This window comes from Desmodus rotundus, chromosome 12, assembly GCF_022682495.2.
Source record: "Desmodus rotundus isolate HL8 chromosome 12, HLdesRot8A.1, whole genome shotgun sequence".
Taxonomy (NCBI): Eukaryota; Metazoa; Chordata; class Mammalia; order Chiroptera; family Phyllostomidae; genus Desmodus; species Desmodus rotundus.
In genome coordinates this window covers 88378744-88403643 of record NC_071398.1, presented here as the reverse complement: position 1 = coordinate 88403643, position 24900 = coordinate 88378744, and the positions used below count along the sequence as shown (strand labels likewise).

The 24900-nt window shown below is 40.8% G+C and overlaps 1 protein-coding gene across 1 annotated transcript in view; it reads left to right on the top strand.

The window, feature by feature from the left end:
• HMCN1 (hemicentin 1) overlaps positions 1–24900 on the top strand; it is a 378057-nt gene that overhangs the window by 78692 nt on the left and 274465 nt on the right. Inside the window, exons 2-3 of the mRNA XM_024552545.3 lie at positions 6933–7003; positions 23786–23944. Coding sequence (XP_024408313.2) covers positions 6933–7003; positions 23786–23944 — 230 coding nt within the window. The remainder of the gene's footprint in view (positions 1–6932; positions 7004–23785; positions 23945–24900) is intronic.

Sequence of the window (24900 nt, the reverse complement as noted above, 5' to 3'; positions counted from 1 at the left end):
TGTGAACCTGTCTCCAGAAGGTAGTGAGAGGCAGGACCACACAGGAGCTGAGGCTCCAAGCCTGGAGTGCATATTCCGTTGTCCCACAGAACTTCAATTACAAAACACAAATACAAAGATAAAATTATCTCAGGAGAGCGACTGCAAAGCATTAAATCCCAGGGCAAGGACCCTTTTGAGAGCATGGCCTTGTGTAACTGTGCTGGTCATGAATCCCCATGCCAGCCCTTTGATATTTAAGATGCGCCAGGTATGTCTGACTCTGTTTCAGTGCGTTTCTTGCCTGTGCTTCTCCTGCCAACTTAAACTAACCTTGGGTATACTGCCTGTTTGTTGAATGAATGAGTGCAAGCATTTAGGGAAAACCATACACATACCATCACATACATACAGACACATAAAAGCATCTGTGATATTTTTAGCAATGTCTCTGATAACCTTCGTTTTGCAAATGTTTACTCCGTACGTGTGTTTGGGATCACTGAGTCATATTTTTCCTGAGACCACAATCAAAGGACTGAAGTTAAGTCTATTCTCCTAACACATGGACATTTTAACAGTATCAGCGATTCTTTTCTAAGGACTGCAAATGTATTTTTTCTTCTTCAACATTTTTCTTTTCTTTATCCCTCACTGATGTCTAGATTTATTTGGAAGACCATTAAATACTTGTCTAAGAGAACAATTACATTTTGAAATGGATTTTAATATTTTCTTAAAACTTAAAATCCAAGTGCTGGCTGGTGTAGCTCAGTGGATTGAGTGCAGGCCTGTGAACCAAAGTGTCGCCAGTTCAATTCCCACTCAGGGCACATGCCTGGGTTGCAGGCCAAGTTCCCAGAAAGGGGGTATGTGAGAGGCAACCACACAGTGATGTTTCTCTCCCTCTCTTTCTCCTTCTTTTCCTGTCTCTAAAAATGAATAAGTAAAAATAAATCTAAAAATAAAGTAAAATCTTTAAAAAATTTAAACCCATATTTCTATAAGAATATCATTATTTAAATTTAAAAATGTTCTTGTACATAATGTTACTTTTCTTCTTGTCTCCTTTCAGAGTACCTTGATCACACTGGAAACATTAATAATTAAATTTTATTAAACAGCATAACAAAAATATTATATCTTCTTATTTCTCTGAGTATACCTTATCAATGCATAGATATATTTTGACGTCAAAATGCCATTTTTTATTTAAGATTACAAGTAAAACCAAGAGCCTGAACTTTGCTGGCTATTAAAAATCCCACGTTTGTTTTTGCAAGAGTACCGGCTGCAGCCCTGGCCGAGGTCCAGTCTAAGCAATAACATCCTCCTCAGTACACCTCGCAGTCCTGTGTCAGTTATTGAGGCATTCTTCTTCGCTTCCTGTTCTAAACAACTGTGTAACGTTGATGAATACATGCTCGTGCTGTTTCTGTATCCTGTTCCGCCGTCCAAGTGAAAGAACTTGCATTCATTATACATACATTATCTGCAATTTTGTAAAGTGCATATGTTTAAGGTTATCATACAACTCACTGTCAAATGAATAATCTCTTTGGCTAGTGCAGCAGAGTGTTATTTAATGAATATTAGCCAGCATGACATGTGTGAATTCATCATTGACCCGAATGTTGTAAAACACACCAAATTCATCACTTCATGTCAAAACAATCGTTAAGGGCCTTTAAGTGGTCTTGGAAATCACCTGTTTAATGTGAGTAGGAATGCACTCAATAAAGGCATCCTGAAATATATTTGGCATCTGCTCAGCTCCCAGTCAGGAAACAGTTCTGTTTTTGTGGCTTAGATGCAGATCATGTAGAAATGGTGCTGGACAGCAACATTGTAATTGAATGAAGATAGAGAAATCTGGAAGAGTACACTGGAGATTCAATTGAAAACAGGAAAAGTAAATACAGTAATTCATCTGCTTTTCTGTAGTACCCCAGGAAATACGATTTTTAAATTTTCATTTAGATAACTTTAATACTTTGAATATGTATATCTACGCTAGCAACTCACACGTAGAAAGCATTGTAGTTGATTTGGGTTAAATTCAGTGACGGAGAGGAGAATATCGTAGGAAGTGGAACCTGTTCAGATTTAGCTCATTTTGAAGGGATTTCGAGCAGGCCACGTTCCAGTGTCTGGAATCTTTGTGCTCGAATGTCACCCTCTGTTGACCTGGTCGCAGCTCATAGCTCATCGCCTCCTTTGATGCCTTTACAGCGCACGTCCCCAGAGCCCAGGGTCCCCTCTGTCCTCTTCGGACGCTCAGAAAATCTGCCGCCCCTCTGCATCTGTATCACTGGCATTTTACACTTTTCATAGCCTGGTATTTTTTAAGATTTTAACTATATCTAAATTTCCAGCAAGGTAAGCCCTTTGATTTATATATTTCTTTGCTTCTATGTTTTACAAATATTGATCAGTTGATAATGCAGATTAGGGGGTCTTGTTTTAAGTTCTTACGTATTTACATGTGATTATAAATATAAGGCTAACAACAAAAAAAATTTGAATCCTGTTATCAAGTCACTCATAGTGTTTAGACCCCAAGAGCAGAAATAAATAGTCCTCATTCCTCACGTTATCAAGGAACCACTCTGAGTGAAGAAAAACTATAAGGAGCAGAACTCTGTTAGTGGAAAGGAAAAAGGAAATGAGGAACTGGATATTGATCTCGCCAAGTGAAGCAGTGAAAGAAAATACCGCATTGTGAATTTCTTTCCATTATTTTCTCAAATGCGATCCAGCAACGCAGATTAGGAGAACAATGGCTGAGACGCTGGAAATACATCCAGGCCATCTGATAAATCGTTAGGAAATGTTGGCAATAACAAAATTAATGAAAAGAGGAAAGACTTCCTTAGCGTTTCAGATACTGTTCTTTTTTTTTAAATCAAAAGTGGTTCTGAAGAGCGACCGTTCCTCATATTTGCAACAATAATGTTACCTTCGTGTTTCTTCTGTTTTCAAAGAGTTGTGCTCTGTGGAAAATTGTCTCCTGATTTTCTGTGTCAATAACTTGATTAAAGTAAAGAACAAAACATTTTGGTCGACAGAGGAACTGAACACTTTCAGTTGACTAATCAGTCACACCGATCATGTCGTGTGCTCCTTGGCAGTGCTAGGAACTCCATGGTGCAAGGAAATAAAGGGTCTGCGTTCAACCTTTATTCTTTTTTTTTGTTCTTGTCACCTTACTCTCCTGATTTTCCATCTTGGAGCATTATTGAGAATCTGCTGTAGGTACGTTGAGACCGTCCATCTCCTTCTGCTGACACTCAAGTGACAGTCAGTGTCACACAGTGTATGCCGTAGATGCTGTCATGCGACGGGCCCATGCTACTGAGCCAGCCCTCAAAGGGGTGGGTGGCTCTGGCTCATCACTTAACCCTCAATTGTTCATGTAATTAGATCTGTTCTGCCTTTTTCATGAGGTTGTTGTGAGGCTCAGAGGGAGTCACTACATATTACAAAGTATTAGGAATTATAAACACAGTTGCAAAGATAGATAGTTGCAGATAACAACAGTAATTTGATAGATTATAGGATTACTTGATAGATAAAGTTGATATATAGAATTTAAAAAGAAATTAGCATTATAAAGAACTTACTTGTTTTTTTAAAAATTTGAAATCCTGAATTTTCATCCCCTTTTTGAAATCTCCCTTGGTTCTTTCAAAGCAAAAATTCTCTGATGAATTAGTGCTCCCACACTACTTTTTCCATTCTTACATTTCCGCACTTGCTACATTGAAGTGTGCTCACATGTTTACCGTTTGAGCTCCACCAGACCATCGGGACTCTTAGGGCAGGGTTCCTGTCTGTTCATCCTGTTACCAGTGGCACCCGCATACACGACGTGCTCAATATATGTTGTTACAAGATTTTAGAAGGAATTTTACAGGGAGGTTTCTTTGTGTGGTCAATCATAGCATGTACCGGGCAAGAGGGATATATATATATATTTATTTGGTCTATTAAAGATAATATCCAGGCATGCAACAATAAAGAATTCTGGGTATTCTGTGCATCAAATTAGGCACTCTTGGGCATGGCCTCTCCTGCCCTTGGTCCAGAGGAGAGGAGGAGAGAGTTAGTAGTGATGTGACCGTTGACAGAAAGGAGAGCTTGCAAAACAAACAGGTGGCTCCATGCAGAACTGTTTGCAGATACCTCAGCCTCTTTCTTTACCACCAAAGGTTTCCAATGTCATCTTCTCTGGACCTCACATTTTCTTGTCTGTAGCAAGGGGATGGAACCAAATGATCTTTAATGCCTCTCCTCGCTTGATGATTCTGTTTGGAGACTGATGGTTGTTTTATTATTTTTGGTGCTTTTTTTAAAAATAAAAACTCGGTAAAATTAATTGAAGGAAGGGGAGATGCTGTCTGCATTCTGTGAAATGTGACGCACCTTCATTCTTCCCATATATTTATTATGCGAATATTATCAAAGCAACATTAAAGCAAATTGGAGAACAGGCCGAACATTCAAGGGGGTAGGTCTCACATCGGGCTTTATAGAATGAGAGGTGCATGGGCAAATGAAAGGCAGTGGGGATGGCCACGGGGGTGGTGTGCAGAAGCACAGTAGCTTCGTGCTAAGTAAAGGGAGTTGACAAATTCGGAAGGTTGGATTAATAGAAGACAGGGCCTGGAATGCCTTGGAGAGTTGTCATTTAATTCTGTGAGCAACAGAGGACCATGTTCAGGCAGGAAGAGAGGACAAAGTTGTACCTGCTGAATGTCATCAAAGGCTTGGCAGGGGATGAAACCAACAGGAGCAGAAAGGAAGAGAAGGGGAAGTTGCTAGAGACGACTGGCACAGGGCTCTACTAAGAGGAGAGAAAGACTCAGATGGGAGCAAGTGCAGAAGGCAGGAGCGCTGATTCTGCCAAACAGTCCCATCATTCAATTCAAAGGAGCTGGAAGGGTTACTTCCAGCTGGAGGGACGTGGCAGCTCCTCAAGCGTTTGCCTCTCCTGAGTATTTCTCATAACTGATAAAAGATTTATCTCCGCTGTCCATGTGGTTAGCAGAAATGTTTATTAATGAGCTGCGGGAGAGGTTTCCTATCTTTGTTCAACACAGGTGGATATTTGAGTCTCTGGAAAGCTCCATGAAGGCTAAGCGGGCCTCTTTTTAATAGCATTTCTTGGTCTCCACTCTCGAAGAACAGGCATATATCCAAGGCTCTTTTTAAAAAATATTATTAAAGGGAATGTTCCTGCTTGTGCATACTTTGCATTGTTCTGTAACTGCTTTTTTTCTAGCATTTTGTTGTATTTCTTCCTACCGCTCGAGTTTTGAACTCTGCTCACTACAGTTAGTTCAGTATTGTGCCATGTAGGGACAGCAGCTTGGCTTGGCAACTCTGCTGACAATTTATATGTCAGTGGAACTGCTGGGCATGTCCTTTGTTGTTTTGCATTCCTTTGCAAAGTATGCCTTGGTTTAGTCTTGAGAGGGTAGGCTTCACCGATTTTCCGTATATTCCGGACAGGATTTTCCACAGCAAATGGCCGCTCGGCTTTGTATGGAATGTACGTGTCTGCCTTTTCGCAGTTTCTCCAGTTGCCTCCCCATTCCTTTTGCATCCTACGAGGTGACTAATGTGTGGAGAAGGACGGAGGCACGTTTTCATATAATTTCTAAAAAAAAAATGCATTACATGGGTTATGAGGGACAAATTGTACTTTTTTTCCAAGTTGCCTCCTTTGTTTCTAAAATCCTACAGTCTGTTTTTGCATCACGCTGAGCTCATTACAGAAGGTCTGGCCAATTAATTACTGTCCTTTGAAGTCATAAACTCCTTTTCTAGCAGTGTTCCTTTGAAGCTAGAACAGGCCTTGTATAAACTACTTTACAGATTTTTATAATTCTCTACTGTAGTTGCTTATTACAGTGTTGAATGTGGCCTATATCCTATTAGAGCCAACAGAAGGCTCTTTATCTACCCTGGGAATTTAAGGTGATTTGTCTGGGCCCATCATACTCAGATGGCAGTGAATACTATTGTTTAAATATATGGGTGTTTCCTGGGGAAAGTCGTTAGTACCTCTAAGAGCCACTTCCCACTTGTCTCTTTTAAAGGTCGATATTTGTTGAAAGAAAACGATCATTGTGGATTAAAATGTTTACTGTAGACATGCTATATCCTACAAGAGATATTGCTAACTTAACCCACGTGGGTGTCTGGGCTCCTTCTCTTCACTTGACTTTGGTCCTGGTTTTGCAGTGAATGCCGTGGCCCTGCCTGTTCCCATTGGAAGCCGTGATTTGTACAATGAATACGTCAGGGCAGTTAGAGGGGTGGCAGCGACGCTGAAGATGATCATGGTCAAAGCCAGCTCAGGTGCATAGTGCAGCCATGGGGAAGGAAGTGATAGGGACAATTTCCTGACCTTTTAATGTCCTCGTATCTTTGCTTCTGCAACTTCTTAAAAATCCTGTGGGGCAGGCAGTGAAGGTCATTTGTTCTCTTTTTGTTTAGTGTTAAACTTTGTATTTTAAATGAATTTGGCCTTAGAGGAAAGCTGCAGACACATTTACAATGTCTATTTGAGAAAACAGAATCATAGGATGACTAAGGGATTCATTCATTTTGAGTCCAGCAATAAAGTAGGTGATCAGTAAATAATTACTGATCAGTGAGGGTAAAAAGGGGCTGGAACTGGGGTCTCCTGACTCTTTGTCTTGTGACATTTTTGACTACTCAGTCACATTTCACAAGGCTAAAAACCCACTCTTGTATGTATGCATAATTTACAGCAAATTGTAAGTTGTTATTTGGTTGCTATAAATTCATTGTTTTGCAGATTATTTTGTAGTAATAAATAACCATGTAGAGTATGGTGAAAAAACATTGGCAAACACAATGCATTAAAGTATTGTACACTATTGGTTACTATTCATTTACCCATGTCATTTTTACCTTGGCAGAAATTGGCCCAGTGACAATTACCACAGATCCCAAGAAATTCCAGTATGAACTGAGAGAACTGTATGTTCAGGTGAGTGCTTGCTTTCCATTTTATTTCATTTGGGGGAGAAAGGAAAATCATTCACTTTCGGCTGAGTGTCCTGACTTTTATATCTGAAAGAAGTGATGTTTCAATTCCAATACCACTTCTTTTTCTTGCTGAGTCCTCAATGAATTGAGCGATGGAAGGGGAGTGGCGCAGCATGGGTTCGGAGGATCGCCATTCATTTATGCGTTCTCAGTGGCTCCTTCCACGGGAGAGTGGTGGAACTGAGCGGCTGCAATAGAATGTTTGGCCCACGTAGTCCACGATATTTATTACGTGACCTTTGACTGAAGAAGTTCCCTGACCCCTGCTCTTGATGAGTCCCTTCACTGAGAATCATAAGGAACAGTTAATTCTTCCCACACAACAGTAATGATAATGTTGATATTCTGTGCTCTACGTTGGCTATATAAAATGTTTGACTGTAAGTAGTATATACTTTGGTTATTAGACAATGGTAACATTGGTTTAAATATTGTTCCTAAAGTAGGAGTTGGAGCTAGTTGATATCCACCTTCTCGGTGTGGCTTTGAAATCATTATCCCCAAATCCATTCATTAAAAAACCAAATTGCTTCCTCGAAGCCGTTTCAGCATACTGTTCTCCATGGACGGTCTCTGTTGCAGGCATTGATAGAACGTTTAGCCTCTCCCCATCATTCGTCTAAGGTCTCGGTATCTGCATCATTGGCTGCCTTTCCCCCTCAAGCCTGCTATTACCCTGGGGGACTTCAAAATCAATGGCAGTGGCTTGTCAGAACCTTCTCTTCTCAGGGCCTTAACCTGCTCATCGCCTTCAGCCATGTTTCCTTTACTCAGTCTCAGTCTTCCGTTCCCACACCCCCTCTGGACCTTGTCGTCACCCCAATCCAAATCCCATTGTCTGGGATGGACAGACAATCCCAGTCTGTCTGTCAAATCACTAATTCAAGCATCCTAATCTCCAACCACCACCAATCCCCCAAGCCTCTTGGTGCACTTCCTGGCACTGCAACGTCCTCTCACGCCCAGGGAGCAGCGCTGTGGTCCATTGACTGCTCTCCTGTCTCCCAGGCCATCAAATCTCTCCTTTTTTCACTTTCCCTCAATGCAGGTCAGAGTTCTGTTACTTCAGAAACACTCCCTCTTCTTTCCTGGCCATTGCTTTTCTGTTCAAAAGGCAAAACCTCATTCTTGAATGATCCCAAAGGTGTGCATTATTCACGTCTGTCCCCTGGTGGCCAAGTGCTATTGAAGTGTCACAATGTGGCAAATTGAGTCCACTTTATAGTGGAGACAGGTGGATACATAACCACCTGTGGATACATAACCGCCTGTCTCCGCTGGATTCAATACTCCCACAATGTGACTATGTTTCTTTGGTCAGTGAAATCTCTCATTCCTCCCATAGACACTTGCAAATATTATCTACTTTTTTTTAAATATCTACTCATGCCATCATCCTTTTATGGATGGCTATTTCAGCAAATGATCCACTGTGAGCAAGGGACCACACACAGGCCCCTAAAAATGGAAGCCCTGTGCTTCTTCTTAGCTGCTCTGTAATCCACCCGTACCCAGTACCGGTCTTATCCTCATTCTTTACTCGATCTTAACTGCTTGGCTTTCTCAAGATCTTAACACTATCAAACGGTTTCTTTCAACGGCTTGAGCATTCCCATTTACTTTTAAATACATTCAAGTATCTCCAAAAACAAACAAATCCCAACAAACCTAAGCATAAAAAGCAAAACAAAGAAACAGCAGCAAATCTCTCTCTCTCTTTTTTTTTTCTCCAGTTCTCTTACAAATACCAACTTTTATCTTTCTCAGGCCTCTCAATGCCCGGGAAGTTGTCTATATTCACTGCCAGTGTTCCCTTGCACCCCTCTCCCCCACTCATCGCTCAGTCTATTTCAGTTGAGTTCCCATACCCCCACTTCACTGAGGTGGCTCCAGCTAGCGATACCTGGTCTGTTTCGCTGACTGCAGCGGGAACATTTCAGTCGTCGGCGTACTGGGTGGGCATCTGTGTAGTCTCTGACAGCGCTGACCTCTCCCCTCCTTCTTGAGACATTCTCCTCCCTTAACTGCTCTCTTGTGTTTCTTCCTGCTTTTTTCTCAGTTTCCTGGACAGCCCGTTCCCCTCCATTTGGCCCTGAAATGTGGGGGTGCTTGAAGGTTTTGGAACTGGCCCCATTTTTCCTCTCATTTTATATCCTCTCTTTAGGCAAAATCATCCATACTCGAGTAACTATGTTCCCAGCCTAGACCTTTGCTCTGAGAAACAGACCCTTACTTACGTCAGTGTCTTCGATGTCACGGTGACATCTAAGTGCAACTCATGAGTGTTCCCTTTCTGCCGCCCCACGCTCGGGCCCCCAGTACTTGCTCTTTGTCTTTTGTTATCTTTGCGAACGAGAGCTGCAGTATTCTGGTTCTACTACCAAAAATTTGAGCCATTTTTAATACATCCCTCCCTTTCCCCATCAAGTCTTGGTTTTTAACTTTCTAAATACTTTTGTACCAGTGGACTTCTCTCCATTTCTGTTGGTACAGCCTTAGTCCCAGTTCCTACATCTTTGGCCTAAATTAATGCAAAAGACTTCTAAGTGATTTTCCTGCATTTATTCATGCTTTTATGTTTTAGGCTGTTCTCTCCTCTGCAGACCAAATTTTCTCACAATACATCTCTGAACATTTTTCCTAACACCCTGTCATTCGTATTGTACCCTGAGACCTAACTGTCGCTCAGCCCTATCTCGTGGCACTTCCTCCCTTGGGTTTGGGACCCGTGCTCTGCCTTGGGGCCTTGCATAGAGCCTCCGGGTCTGGGTCTGTATTCTCATCCATCTCCAGCTTTTGCACATGCTATTCTTGCATAGGAAGTTCCTGTCCTTCGTCTGTCCTCGGTCTGCGCCCCCTCATCTTGAATACTGCTTTCTCAGAGAATCCTGCCCTACCCACCAGGCTTGGCCTTTTCTCCTTGCCTCTCTTCATCACACAGTAGTTGGGATTTCACATTGAAGGATCCTGTCTGATGTAGCTTGTTATTGAATACCCTAGTAAAATGCCTGGCATATAGCTCATGCTCACTTTTTGACCAATGAAAGGATGAATAAGTGAATATAGCATTATGTACAAATTAAGAGAGTCCGGGTTAGACCTTGAAATTTACTAGTTCGCTTTCACTGTTGGGTGAGTGACTTAGGGACTGTCTATGGTATGAGCAGTGTTGGGGCATATGGTGAAAAACCCTAAGCTTGGTATTCCAAATAAATATTCAGTCTTAATTCTTGTTCTGTGCAAGCCTCTATTTTTAAGTCATATACTGAGTTGAATCATATTTCATAGGCTCTTAAAGAGATTTTATGTAGTCATCCCTTGGCTATTTTTCTCTCTTATTAAGTTGATCTGACAATTGTCTTCACTAATATACTTCCATTTCCCTTCTTTATACCATGTTGTTCTTTTTCAGTCATTATCTTGATACTTAATTACAATTTACTTTTCCATCCCTCACTACAACAAATTCTTTGCCACTTTGGAGGTCCAGATTCTCTGGAAAAAAATCTTTACATAAAAATTTCTGTCCTGGACATGGGTTGTGGGAATTGGAAATTGCATTCACTGGTCATAAACATTTTTTAAAAAGATTTTATTTATTTTATTTTTAGACAGAGGGGAAAAGAGGGAGAAAGAGAGGGAGAGAAATATCAATGTGTGGTTTCCTATCAACGACCCCCGCCCCACCCCGCTCCGCCCCGCTGGGGACCTGGACCGAAATCTAGGCATGTGTCCTGACTGGGAATTGAACTGGCGACCTTTTGGTTTGCAGGCTGGCACTTGATCCACTGAGCCACACCAGGCAAGGCTAGTTGGGTACATTTTTATGTCTCCTATCCTATCATGGGCTCTTAAGACATTAGCTTTGTACTCTTACTGAGCATCTGATCCACCTGTAGGATGAATCGGTGTCTACAGAATAATGGACTAAAGTAGTTGATGAAGAAATGAATGCCACAGGAAGTTGGTTTTACTTGATGGTACAAAAGATATCTTAAAAACCTAGTTATCAATTTTTATTACAGACAGATGCAGAAGGGCCAAGTACGGAGATTTCTAGCTGATAGAATATGAGGAAGGGATTTATTGTATTCTTTTTTTTTTTCCTCTGCAAGAATACAGCCAGGCTACATTCTTGGATATCTGGCCAGAATGAAAAGACCTATATTCTCAATGAAACTGGGCACTGATACATCCTGATTTTCTGCCTGTCCCTTTCGTTTGTTCTGAAGGATTTTCGGAGAGTGGAAACCCTTGCCCTCCTTACCCTCCTTGCCCCGTTTGTCCCTGAGTGAAGGGTGGTGACTCCTGACTCACGGCCCATTGATTCCCTCCCCAGTACACTAACCCCACTTTCTGAAACTGAACTTGATGCACTCTACAGGGTCATAGAATAACTCAGTTCAAGAAAATAATCCTTCTTCCTCTTTCCCCTGGAATGAAAGCTGGTGTCCAATCCTCTGGAGGTTTCCCTTGGACTGGCTGCATCTTATGGATTCATTTTGCATTGTCTTGGGAGACAAGAGAATGCTTAATTAGAACAACCAGCCAGGGGAAAAAATCAGTATTTACTTTTCCCTTCGCTCTACACTGGGCAGTGTTATAGCAATGAGGATACTACGTGAGTGTTTTTACTTCCAAAGTTTCTAGTGAATTATTCTTTATCAAATCAGTGGCAACAGTGTCATTAAGTGGAGGTTAAATATGAAAAGACTCTAGGCTTCATCATTTAACGCCTAACCTAAAGAATATGTTTTGTTTTTTTCTTTGATGTTTGCTTAGAGAATATTTTCTTATTCCATACATCAGTCTGAGGAACTAACTTTTACACGTCATAGAATTTTAGTATACAATGCTGTATTTTGTTACATGTGTAATTTCCAGTTGCCCTTCTGTCATTTTTAATAACTCCCCCTGAATCACAGATATCGAGAGCAAAAAGGACTGCTGTCCTATTAAAACCAATTTGGATTTTTAAAAAAGGGAGCCTTTAAAAATACTCCTTTCACACTTGTAATAGTTTTGAAAATGAGAAAAGTAAATTCAGTTTGACATAAATTTAAATAATTGCTCATTAATATTTCACTGGACTCGGCTATTTTTTTAATAGAGATATGGAATCAAGGAGGAGCAGTTTAAAGTTTTCCAAGAAATACTCAGCAAAAAAATTTTTTTTTAAATCACTACATTTAAATCATTGAATTTATAGCATTAACTTCATTTGGCATTATCTTCTTTCTTCTAGAATACAGATAAGTAACTTGAAAAGCAACTGAGCTTTCTCTCTGGGGAAAAGAGGGGAAGAAAAATGACAGTAAATGGTGTTCAAATCACTCAGAGCTTTGGGAATTAGTATCCTTGTAACTATGCAGTGCGAAGTCCTGCCTCGGGCCACGTTCTTTGTAAGAAGCCATAAAGCTTGTTGAGAAAATAGTGTTGGCAGTGATGTGCTTTCAAGCCTTCCATTGAGATGTTTTAAAGAACAAAAGCATATTAAATTAAACATTTGAAGTGCAAAAAAGGGTATTTCTCCAACAATGGAATTACAGCTCTTTTATATAGATAGTTTATCCTCAAAGCTTAAAAGCCTCCCATGTAATTTAGTTTTTCTTTGTAAAGTATTTTAATAAAACTCGCCCCCAAAAGACAGGAATAAGTAAAAATATGTAGAATAGCATCTTCACACGGCAACGAGTTACAAAGAAGGTCAGGGTTAGGTCCAGCTGTTGTTTCTCTTTAACAAAAGCAGAAGAATAAACAGATACACTGCAGCAGGCTGAGGTCAGGGGGGAACATGTTGGCTGTGCTATTAAGAACACAGGATGTTAGAATTACCTGCCACAGGAGAATATGGAAAACCACAGCAGGGTAGATAAAGACCGTCAAAAAGAAGAGGACAAGGTAATGCTGATTTTAGAAAAACGACTCCTTGTGCCAGTTTGGTCTACCCTTTATCTAATAACCAATATTCTAAATTACGCCCTATGTGAAAGTGTGCTTTGCATTTCTAGATTTATGGAGAAGTCTTCTCCATGAAGTTTTTAAAGAAATTGAGCTGATGTGTAACCCCCAAAAATAAGAAAGCAAAAAGAAAAGAAATGACTAGAAAAATAAAAGGAAAGAGAGTGTACATCAGCAGACATATGTATAAAATAGAGAGCAATAGAAGATGTGATTTTCACTTTTGGTATTGGACATGATTCAATTTAAGAAAGCAGTGTGTATTTCCTTGGAAATTTTTAAAATTGCATTTGACTTAACAAATGCATGCATATGTGTTTTTATACACTCTTACAGGAGGAAATGAATGTATTTAATTTAGGGGAGAAATGAGCTAAAAAGTCCAATACATGTAACTCACTACACATATAAAAGCTTCAAGAACATTAGAACCAGCGTCTGTCGCAAAGTAAGGGCTTGATACGTGTCAGCTGTTATTACTGCCATTTTCCTCCTGCCTCCGGTACTCCAGAGCGCTTTAAAGGGGAATAATCAGCAAATAATTGTACCATAAATGAGCAACAGTTATGGAACGTGTGCTTGTGAAAGGTTTTGCAAGTGTAAGTCATTCTCTCCATTCACACCCACACAAGTATTGTTACTTTTTTACAAATGTGGATTCTCAAGCTTTGAGACGTTAGGTGACATTCCTGACTCAGGTCACCCAACTGGCAAGTGGCAAGGCTTGTTTCAGAGCTGAAGGTATTTCATGCCATGACATTGTCCTTTAGTCATGCTGCTACTTTCCCTCTGAATACTGGTTGAAGTAGCCTTGTTAATCTCCTCCAATTAAAATTTGTTTACATAACATCCTCTTGTATTTTGCTTTCAAGTAGGAAAGGAGAGAACTGAAGGCAGATGAAGGTCAAGGGCTGGTCTCATCCTCAGTGAAATGAACTTATTCCTTAAAGATTTGACTTCCACTTTTACGTCCGATCACCTTGAATTACTGAGCAGCAAATGACAAAGCTAATTTTAAATAAAAGTTACTCCCTTTGCTCAGCACGTGTTCTTGCTACTGAGGGTGGTGAGCTTATTTAAGTGTGAGCTCAGAGACGCCTTGGAGAGACACAGGGACAGGGCGCATTATAAGACATTGAGAACAGGTTGACAGTGACCAGAGGGGAGAGGGGAGGGAATTTCAGGGGGAAAGGGTGAAGGGTTTGCAGGAACAATTATAAAGGACACATGGATAACAACCGGGGGTTGGGGGTGTGGTGTGTGTGGAAATGGGAGGGAGGTGGGGGGGCTTGGGTGTTGGGCAGGGGTGGGAGGAAAAGGCAGAAAACTGTACTTGAACAACAATAAAGTAAAAATAATTTTTATAAAATTAAAAAAGATATTGAAAGGTTGTGTTTATGCTAGAGTTGTATACATAGGTGGTGTTTTGATTATTTTCATTGTTAGAATTAAAATTTTAGTTTGCTGCTAGAGGGATGGATTCTCTGAGGACCAAACAGCCTTGTATCTTCAGGGAATGAAGGAAGAGGATGGAGATAACTGAATGGAAGGCACTAAGAGGGAATTCTTGGTTCTTTCCTGGCCTGGAGAGAGGAAGGAATTCTCTGGGAAGTAGAGAGGGGGAGAATTAGGGAGGGGGAGGCCGAGAATACCACGATACAGTTTTCACCTGGAATTAACCCTGCATGCTCACCACACCCGTCGTCCCATCACTAGACGCTGTGCGTGGTGTTTTTGTCCGACTTGGTTGCCCCCCTGCCGTTTTCCTCCTCCAGGGACCACGGCCCATTATAATTCATGTGAATGATAAAGCTTTTGGAATGTCTTAAAGCATTGAGACATGAATTTTGGTTTATTTATCAAGAGAGTAAGTGCCTGGAACATAGTGTATCTGTGATTATTTGAATTGAAGTGAACTGAATCTCCCCTTAAGACCCAACATGGAAAAAGTTCCAACAGACTGAAAGATCAGTTGTTGAAGAGTTACACCCTCACCACTGTCAGGGGGTGACCTGAAAATCTGGATGTAGTTGTAATTGTTGATCTTTAATACGCCTGGAATTGAGGTCAGCGGTTGTTCGATTTGGATGCCACCTTCTTCAAACTAGTAAAGGGCAGCATGGTGGACTGCCCGGGATGTAACATCTTGTTTTGTTTTGATGATGGAGATTTGAAGTTTGGGCTCTGACTGTCTCTCAGGGCATCCCTGCCATACTCTCTACAAGTGATGAAGCCCAGCACATGTCACCGTCTGTAGAATTCTGCAGTTGTTTGGACTTATTTTATACTCACTTGGACCCAACTTTACGTTAGACTCAATGTAATTTAATGCTTTCCACATGTCTTCTTGGTCATAGCATCGCACAGCTGTCTTTTAAGAACGGGGGCTCTTGTCCAGCTTGCAACTGAGTGTCATTCCTAAATTTCACAGGTAAGGGGCACGTTACGCAGATAAGACATTTCAAGCAATGGGTGTTCTGTGGGAAAGGGATGCGGTCTGTCTTTGAAACCAGGCTGTACTCAGTAGGTTGTACTCCTGTTAGAATAAGGGTAAATATTGTCATCGCAATAAGAACTCTTTTGGACTGTGGCATGAGCCTACCAAGAGAGATCCATTTTTCGATTGCTTAGAGTTAGGCATACCTGGAAAACACCTGGTATAAACGTAGTTCAGTGAGAACTGATGGAGAGAGTAGAAGAATTGGAGTGGGTTGAGAAAGAGAAATAAAGAGGCACAGGCGAGGGCCTGCTCTCAGGCCAGCCTCCCTGGTCCTCTGATTCCTGGTTCGATGAGCATTTTCCCGTTAGGTTTTGGACAGGGACCTCATTTTTCTCGAACTCTCCTCTCAGGCTTCATAGGGCCTGTGGATGCCTTGCTACTCCTCCACTGTCTTGTATTTAGAAAAGCATGCATGCTAATCTGTGTTTTATTACTATCGTGATGGATAGGATTTCCTTTCATTCTTAGTTCGTCTTGCTTTCCGGGAATTTATTTTTTGAACATAATTATCAGTGGGACTCTGAGGTTATATTTTTTCTTCTTCTTTCTCTTTAATTCCAGGAGCACCATTTACCGGGAAAGGTCACATGCTTCTGTTTTTTTCTATCTGAAGTGTCTTGGCAATTTAGTAGATTGTGGCCATCAGTAGAATGAGGAAGATAAAATGAGTATCAAAATACTGAGCAAGAGTGTGTCTACTGACACAAATCAGATATATTTCAGAGTTCAAGTAAAAACACAAAGTTTACGAATTCAGGCCCCTATATACTTTTAGGGAATTATGCAATTCAATGCGTTATATAGTTTATTTCCTTTATGCCTTCCTTTTCAATGTATGTGTGTGGGTTTATGTGGTTTTGGGGAATACATTTCCCTAAAGCCATGTGAGGGGGGAGAGAGAAAATGTGAGGCAGAAGAGAGGGGCGGGATAAAGATAAATGGGAGATGGGAAGAGTCATTTCACACTCCACCATGAATATATATACACACACACAGAAACACACACATTCATGTTCATATACACACACACACACACACACACTGCTTGGTTAAAGTGCAGCTTTTGGAACTTGTACTTTTAGGGACTCTGGAATTATATCACTTGAAATGAGATGGGCTAAGCTTAAGTTACCGCTCAGGCTGAATACAGCAAGCGTGCCTCGATTGTGTCAAGATTGCCCATTCACTCATTTACTGTTCATTCATTCGTCTATTCATTCCTTAAACGACCAATGGAACACTGACTGAATTTCCTCAAGGAACAAAGATCGAATGGGAGGAACAGATACATTACAATACAGCTCAGCAAATGCCCCAATAGAAGAATGAAAGTTCTGCGGTCATCCCTCTGCGTTTGCATGTCCCTGCCCAGCTGAGTTTATGGTATTTAAACAAATAGGCACTTCGTTTATACACTCTGCGTTATATGTTTAAACAGGGTGAGTAACTCACAGACCTTTGGAGTAGATTGCAGTGTGATTTCTGACCCTTCGAACATTAAAACAACGTGAATTTTGTTTCTAATAACTTTTGCCAGGGAACAAAGTTCATGGAAGACTTTCAGATCAAAGCAACAACCTTGCAAATAACAGTCTAGGAGGAAGCCTACATAACTAAGCCACATGTATCATTCTAAAGTAGTGCTGTCCAACAAAAAATACGATGTGAGCCACATATGTAATAAAAAAACTTGGAATTAATTTTAGTACTCTATTTAACCCAGTATATCCCAAATATTATAATTTCAACATCATTAATATAAAAATGAGTACTTCTTAAGTTTTTTCATTTAAATTTTAATTAATTGAAATGAAATGTTTAGTTCCTCGGTTTCACTAGCTGTATATCAAGTGCACAAATAGCCACGTGAGGCTAGTTAGTGGCTGCTGTATTAGACAGCACAGATTAGTTATGATTTATAATGATTAGAAAATCAAATTCAAGCATCACGTAGGGAGCTTTTATAAGAATATAATATTATATGTCAACTTCTATTGGAAAAAAGTTTCATTTTTCTTTTCAGGAATCTAAGTCCACCAAGAGATAGACAAATAGTTTTACTGAGATATGCATTACTAGTTAACATTTACTTTTAATTCTTAGATAACCATTAACTAGTGTAAGCAGAAAGGCAATTATTTAAAGGTATTTTATTGCTTTGGGAAGAGAAGAGTTTTATTTCTGCAAAAAACTTGTAAACGATATGATTACAATATAATCTCTTTGCAAACATGAAATTCAGGGCAAATGGTAAAAAAGTACAATGATTTTCACAGAAGGAAAAAATTAAGTAAGGAACACAAATCACTCCTAAGAGATGTATTTATAGGCGTGGCCAGCAAGGGTTTCTGACATATGTGGGTCAAAATGTTTCCTTTTCAGGGGACATCCCCCCGTATTCTGGCTACTTTGAGACTTTATGTCAGTTCTTCCATTAAAGTCGAAGAGATATATATTCTTGAGAGTAAGATATAAAAAAGTCCCAGAGATACAAGGAATGCCTTTCATCTTTTATTTGTAATTATAATTGTGAAATTCTTTGTGGAGTTGCAGCTGGGTCTGTTCATCAGAGTCTTTCCTTTGGGTAATAACCAGTATTAAACATCCTATTTATGAGGTTCGAGGTTTCACAGAGGTGCTTTTCTCAGGAGAAAAAGGTGGTTTCAATACTTAAAGCAAATGTTGACTGTATTGGTTTTATTAATAGGTGGCTTTAAACTGTTCTAGTCAGATGAATAGGTGATGAAATTAATATAGGCTTGGAGGTCCCATTTCAATACATGTTTTTTCAAGTTTTAGGATGAGGCTGAGGTTATGGATGGATCTCAGTGGAATGAATTAGTTTGGAGTCCCTTCCAAGAGTTCTAGGGGGTCTCTGGAGTCTACTGCTGTGTAATGTTCAGGGATGAACTAAGTCATCCATTCTAGGTCCTCTTGTACACTTGAAAACAAGTCAAGTGACTTGGAGACTGCCCTTCGCTCAGTAACTGGACACGGTTTATCATTCTTGCCATTCCTAGCATGTATCTCTGGAGATTTCTTAGCTGTTCTAATTTTTGGCCTGTAGACAGAAGAGTTCTTTCAGCCCCTTGATACTAGGTGACAATTAGTAGGCAACTATTCTCTCCTTAGAGCTATACCACCAGGATGCCGTATTGCGTACTCGGCCATTCAACAAATGCCCATGGAGTGGGTAAATTGTATTGTGATTCACACTGAAGTGTATTTTTCCAAGCAGAGTTGAAGTTTTTGTTGTTTAAGCTTCTGAAAATACAATAGGAATCTAGATTCTTTTTTGGCGGTTCAGAATATTCATTGCAAATATGCCAAGTTGGCTGCAAGTGAAAATTATTTCTATCAAACATACTGAAGTTACTAATGTGCCCAGTAACTATTTCCCATTTTCCTAGCACACAAATGTTCGTTTCTTGTACACGATATTCCCCCCAAACAACTATTATGCAGAAGGAAATATGTTATATCATTAAAGAGGAAACCATATTTGGGGACAAGAGCAAAGGACGGAGGTACATCTGACTGGAAGAAGATAAAGGTTTAAAAAGAGGGAACAGCATATCTCAACCTTGGAAGGAAAATAGTTCAATATGATCAATATGTACTCATTGATTACTATATGCCAGCAAATGCTCTGAACTGAGGACTCGGCGAAGCTCAGTTCATAGGAGATGGGAGAATTCAGACATGCTTACTGTGTGTGTGAGGAGTGCTGCATGAGGGGCATGGGTGGAGCTGTAGTGAATCACTTGAATGCAAGTGCTAAAGGCATTAAGGTGTGAAGCAGGAGGCACGCATATGTGCAAAAACCAGCAATTGGTCTCAGCCTAAGGGAAGCAGCCTGTGAAGTGGGAGCAGAAGTAGATAGAAAGCTAGTTAGAACATTTGATGCAACACAGGTAGTTCATGAAAGATTTTAAAGAAGAATGTGATATAGGTAAAATAAAGTTTAGTGATAGGAAGAGCAGAAGATTCGATAAGAGGTTATACCTTTAATTAAATTAATGAGAAGCATGAATTATAAGAAGTAAAGAGGAAGGCAAGGGACCTACTTAGAAGCAAAGTTGAAGGAACGTGGTTTGACCACTGATTAGGTGAAGGAAGAAGGAAGAGTCAAAGATGACCCGGGTTTTGAAACTGAGTATCTAGGCAGAGAGCATTGTTAACAAAAATAGGAAGGCGTGGTTGGAGGAAACACATAATGAGTTCCATTCTAGATGCATTGAATTGTAGAGACCCATAAAACATCGAAGAGTAGATGTTTAGCAAACAATTGAAAATGGAAAACTGGAATGTGGAAGGTAAGTACAGTCTGAGAATGCGAGGATACAAAATTTTTAAGCAGTATTACCTGTTAAACTAAATGCCGTGGAAGTGCCTATCAGTAATTGAGGACAGGAGATAAAGAGAAGGGACTGCTAACTCAGTAAGATTTCTGGGAGTCCTAGTGATATCTTCTCAAAGATGAAGATAAGTTACTACAGCATCCGGCCCCCTCCCATTAAGACAGTGACATAACATTCAGTGGGTGTCCCAACCTCAGAAGCAGTTTGTAACGGTTGGTGCTCTATCCCAACTCACTTACAAATGGTGATTAATCAAAGGCTGCAAGTTTTGAGTGGGATTTAATGCAAGCAAAGATTCTCCAGTTCACCCAGGCTGCGGTATAAGCAATTCTGACGCTCGGTTCTTATGACACTGATTATATCTATGGTGCTCAAGATACCTGTATCAGAATCTGAGGCTGTTTGGAGCCCGGGGAGCACCCCAATAGGAGAATCAAATAGAATCTCCAGAGTTTAAAGGTAAAACCTTATCCCTTTCGTGAGTATTTATTTTATTTTAGAGAAAAAGCTCTTGCTGGATTCTGGTGGGCTATGGGAGCACGAAGCCCCCATGATGCCAAGGCTGCCTTGCTTTTCATTTGATTGTCTTTTCTAGACTTGTCCTTACGGACAAGACGCTTTAGCTTGTTCATTTTTGTGTGTCCAGACCCCAGCAAGGGCAGTTGTTAATTGCTCAAAACAGATTGGTAGAACGCTCATTCCTTGGCTGTGTAGTTATTAATTAACATTTATGCTGGGGAAATAATCAGACATTATATCTCCATATCAATATCTATATATTTATAATGGATTTGTATTCATATATTTATAATAGAGTTCGTAAAAGCATTAATGTCAACAATAGAGAAATGATTGACTAAACTATGAGATGCAGACGTTAGAAATCATGCAATCACTGAAATCAGTGATTTATTTATTTATATTTAAAAAAATATATTTTATTGATTATGCTATTACAGTTGTCCCATTTCTCCCCCTTCACTCCACTCCATCCAGCACACCCCCTCCCTCCCACATTCCCCCCCCTATAGCTCATGTCCATGGGCCATTCATATAAGTTCTTCGGCTTCTACATTTCCTATACTATTCTTACCCTCCCCCTGTCTATTTCCTACCTACCATTTATGCTACTTATTCTCTGTACCTTTCCCCCCTTTCTCCCCCTCCCACTCCCCAGTTGATAACCCTCCATGTGAGCTCCATTTCTGTGGTTTTGTTTCTGTTCTAGTTGTTTGCTTAGTTTGCTTTTGTTTTTGTTTTAGGTGTGGTTGTTAATAACTGTGAGTTTGCTGTCATTCTTACCGTTCATATTTTTTATCTTTTTCTTGGATAAATCCCTTTAACATTTCATATAATAAGGGCTTAGTGATGATGAACTCCTTTAACTTGACCTTATCCGAGATGCACTTTATCTGCCCTTCCATTCTAAATGATAGCTTTGCTGGATAGAGCAATCTTGGATGTACGTCCTTGCTTTTCATGACTTGGAATACTTCATTCCAGCCCCTTCTTGCCTGTAAGGTCTCTTTTGAGAAATCAGCTGACAGTCTTCATTGCTATCTCTTCATCGCTTAGTTGTATTTTTTCTGGAGCTTTGATCTGTTCTTTCATTTGGGCCATTTTTTTTTGTCTTGGCATGCCTGTTACATAAAGGGGCGGAGCTTTAGGTGTTCACCAGGGCGGGGTAACGCTGGTTGCTGGGCTGTGACGCTATATGTGGGGGAGGGGCCGCGAGGGAGTAGTGGCGCTTGCTCCACTCTCTGCTGGATTTCAGTCACTCCCTCCACTACCCACAACCAAATTGGACCCCTCTGGTGCCCCTCTGATTTCCAGGTGGGTGGGTTTGTGCACGCTCTAGGCCCCTGTGGGTCTCTCCCAAGAAGTCTCCTGTGAGGCTGGGAGTTTCTCCTGCTGCCTCAACCCCCACAGGTATTTTCAGTCAGTGGTTTGAGGCTTTATTTCCCCCTGCCAGGCTGGAGCCCTGGGTTGGGCGGTCTGTCACCTGGTCCACCAGCTGCTGTCCCGCCCGCCAGCTGCAGCTTTGCCTGCCTCACTCCACAATCCGCCACGTTGCTGCGTCCGCAGCTGCGGCCTTGCTGAGAGTCCTCTCCACTCCGGCTGCCCGTCTCCACCCCTCCTACCGGTCTGAATGAAGGTGTCCTCTTTATCTCCTTAGTTGTTGCACTTCCCTACAGTTCTATTTTCTGTTAGTTCTTGTTGTTTTTTGTTTTAAAATTGTTGTCCTTCTTTTGGTTGTGCAAGGAGGCACAGTGTGTCTACCTACGCCTCCATCTTGGCCGGAAGTATCTGATCTCTGAAATCGGTGATTTTGAAGAACATTGATGACATAGAAACATAAGTGAGATATCCTAAATTTAAAATACAATGCATAAAATTGTAAATACAGCATGCTTACAATTTCATCTATAAATTTATCTATTTTTAAAGGAAATAAATGTGACAAGAATTCCTTTTAGGGTGAGGATCATTTTTGTTTAGGAAAATACATATCTATATCCATCTATATCTGTATCTATCTGGAGAGAAAGAGAGCACGCCTGTTCAAGTAGCAAATGAAACTCAGAGACCGTGTGTTGGTAGGAGAATGAAGCAGAGTGAAAAGAATGACAGGATTTTGTGTGAGGTGGTCATGGGAGGCTTCTCTGATAGGTAGCATTTGAGCCAAAGCCTTGGGGTCTGGGAGATACAGCAGTGTGTTTGTTTGCTGGTGGGAATGGTCCGGTACAGCGGGATTGTTCGGCGATGGAGTGGAGAGAGGAGACAGCCGCAGGGCCCATGGCCTTGACTAGACACGGGCGAGTAGTCCGTCTTAGCTGTGAGCCCAGACGATTCCTTCATGGGAAGGCAGGCATGTGGATGCCATTGCAGGTAGGGTGATAGGGTTGCATCAGGAGTTTATGAAAGTTCTCTTCCGAGTGATTCAATTTCCTCACTAAAATAGAAGCCAGGCCGTCAAATAAGAGTGAGAAGATGTAAGAAAAGAGGAGGTGTGTGAAATACTCATGAAAGAGGATGGGAGAATGAATGACCGTTTAATTAAAAGTACAGGGTCCAGCAGAAGTGACACCATTGAGCATGGTTGGTAGGGCACGGGAATGTCTCGCCCGAGGTGGACAGCAATGTGAACATTTCACCTGAAATGTCCTGTGGTGTGCTTGAGTGTGGTATTGTTATGTTCCAGAATTGCATGCTTATGATTTTGTAATAAAAGATTTTTGCATAATAAAAGGGGCGTTATTTGTGCCGATCCCTGTGTATTACAGACCAGATCAGACATGTTTAGGGTGGTATGCCTGTGGACATGCTAAGCAGATTAAGTAAGACAGAAAAAGTCGAGAACCGTATGATTTCACTCATATGTGGGATATAAAACTGAAAGCAACAAATGAACAAACAAGACAAACAAACAAAACTCATAGACACATTAAACAGGATGGAAGTTACCAAAAGGAAAGGGGGGCGGGGGAGTAAAGGTAAAGGGGGTCAAATATCTGGTGACAGAAGATCTGACTTTGGGTGATAAACATGGAATGCAATATATAGATGTACCATAGAGTTGTACACTTACATATATAATTTTATTAACCAATGTTCACCCCAATAAATTCAATAAAAATATATAATAGTTTCCATTATTTTGTCTATTTTGGGTGAATTTGTAATTTATTCATAAGTACATTTTTTCATCTTCACATCCCTTTATATCTTTCCTGTTGTCTCCTAACCAGAGCAGTTAGTCCAGTGGCAAACGGACAGAAAAGCAAAGTGAAGAGAACGGCTTCCGTTCTAGAGCTCCTAAAGCCACCTGGCATAGCCAACATATCCCTTTCTTTTCTGCTTCTGAAATAATTGCATTCTTTCCCTCTCTGCCTCTCAACAGGGTGGTGGCGATTGTCCAGAAATGAGCATCGGAGCTATAAAAATTGCCTTGGAAATTTCTCTCCCTGGCTCTTTCATCTATGTTTTCACCGACGCACGGTCCAAGGATTACCGGCTCACTCATGAGGTGCTGCAGCTCATCCAGCAGAAGCAGTCACAGGTGAGTAGGCAGCCACCTGCACGTCCCGCCTGAATACAGCTGTGAGGGATACAGCGTGCGAGAGCTTGCCTCTCTTCGACTGTGCTGCGTGTGGCCAACGTCAGTAGTTACAACTATTAACCCATGTGCGCACTCCAATATGCATGTGTCATTTAACTCAGACAAATAAGTCTGAGATATGCGATATCTGTACATAGTATATGAATGCCTTGTTTTTATACGGAGAAGAAATGACTTGGGGATTAATTGAGGAGCTTGTTACCCTGGTGCCCTTATAGCTGACAAACACATAGACATAGCAAAAAGGCCTACATCTGAAATTTCGTCTCCTGTGTGCAGTCTTGTCAGAATTAGAGTTACTCATTGTACCAGTTAGCTATTGCCGCGTAACAAGCCATTTGTCACTCTCAACAGCTTTCAACAGCGAGCATTTATGTGTCTCGTGTGAGCAGGGTGCAGTGGAGTGTGGCTAGGCTTGCTCACTTGTATGTCTGGGGCTAGTTTGTGTTTGGCTTAGGTAGGCCTAGCCCTGGGGTAATTTGGCTCTGCCACACAGGCTTCTCAGCCTTTTATCTGCGACCTGTAAGTAAGCTGATGTAGGTATGTTCTTCTCATGGACAAGGCAGAAACACCAGAGATAAAGTGGAAATACCCAAGTGTAGGTACTTCTTCAGTGTAGGCTCAAAATTGATAGAATGTCCCTTTAGCCTGATGGTACCAGCCAAAGCAAGTCACATGCCCAAGTTTTGATTCAAAGTAGACAAAATAAGCTTCATCTATTTTGTAAGAAGAACTTCAAAACCTTTTGCAAAGTACATGGATATAGGGGGGAATATATATATGGTATATATATATTTTACTTATATAGTAGTGTGTTAACACATATTAAGACATAATAGGTACTAAATAAACACATACTGATTTCTGAAAACCCCTTAAATTGTCTTCTTTTTTAA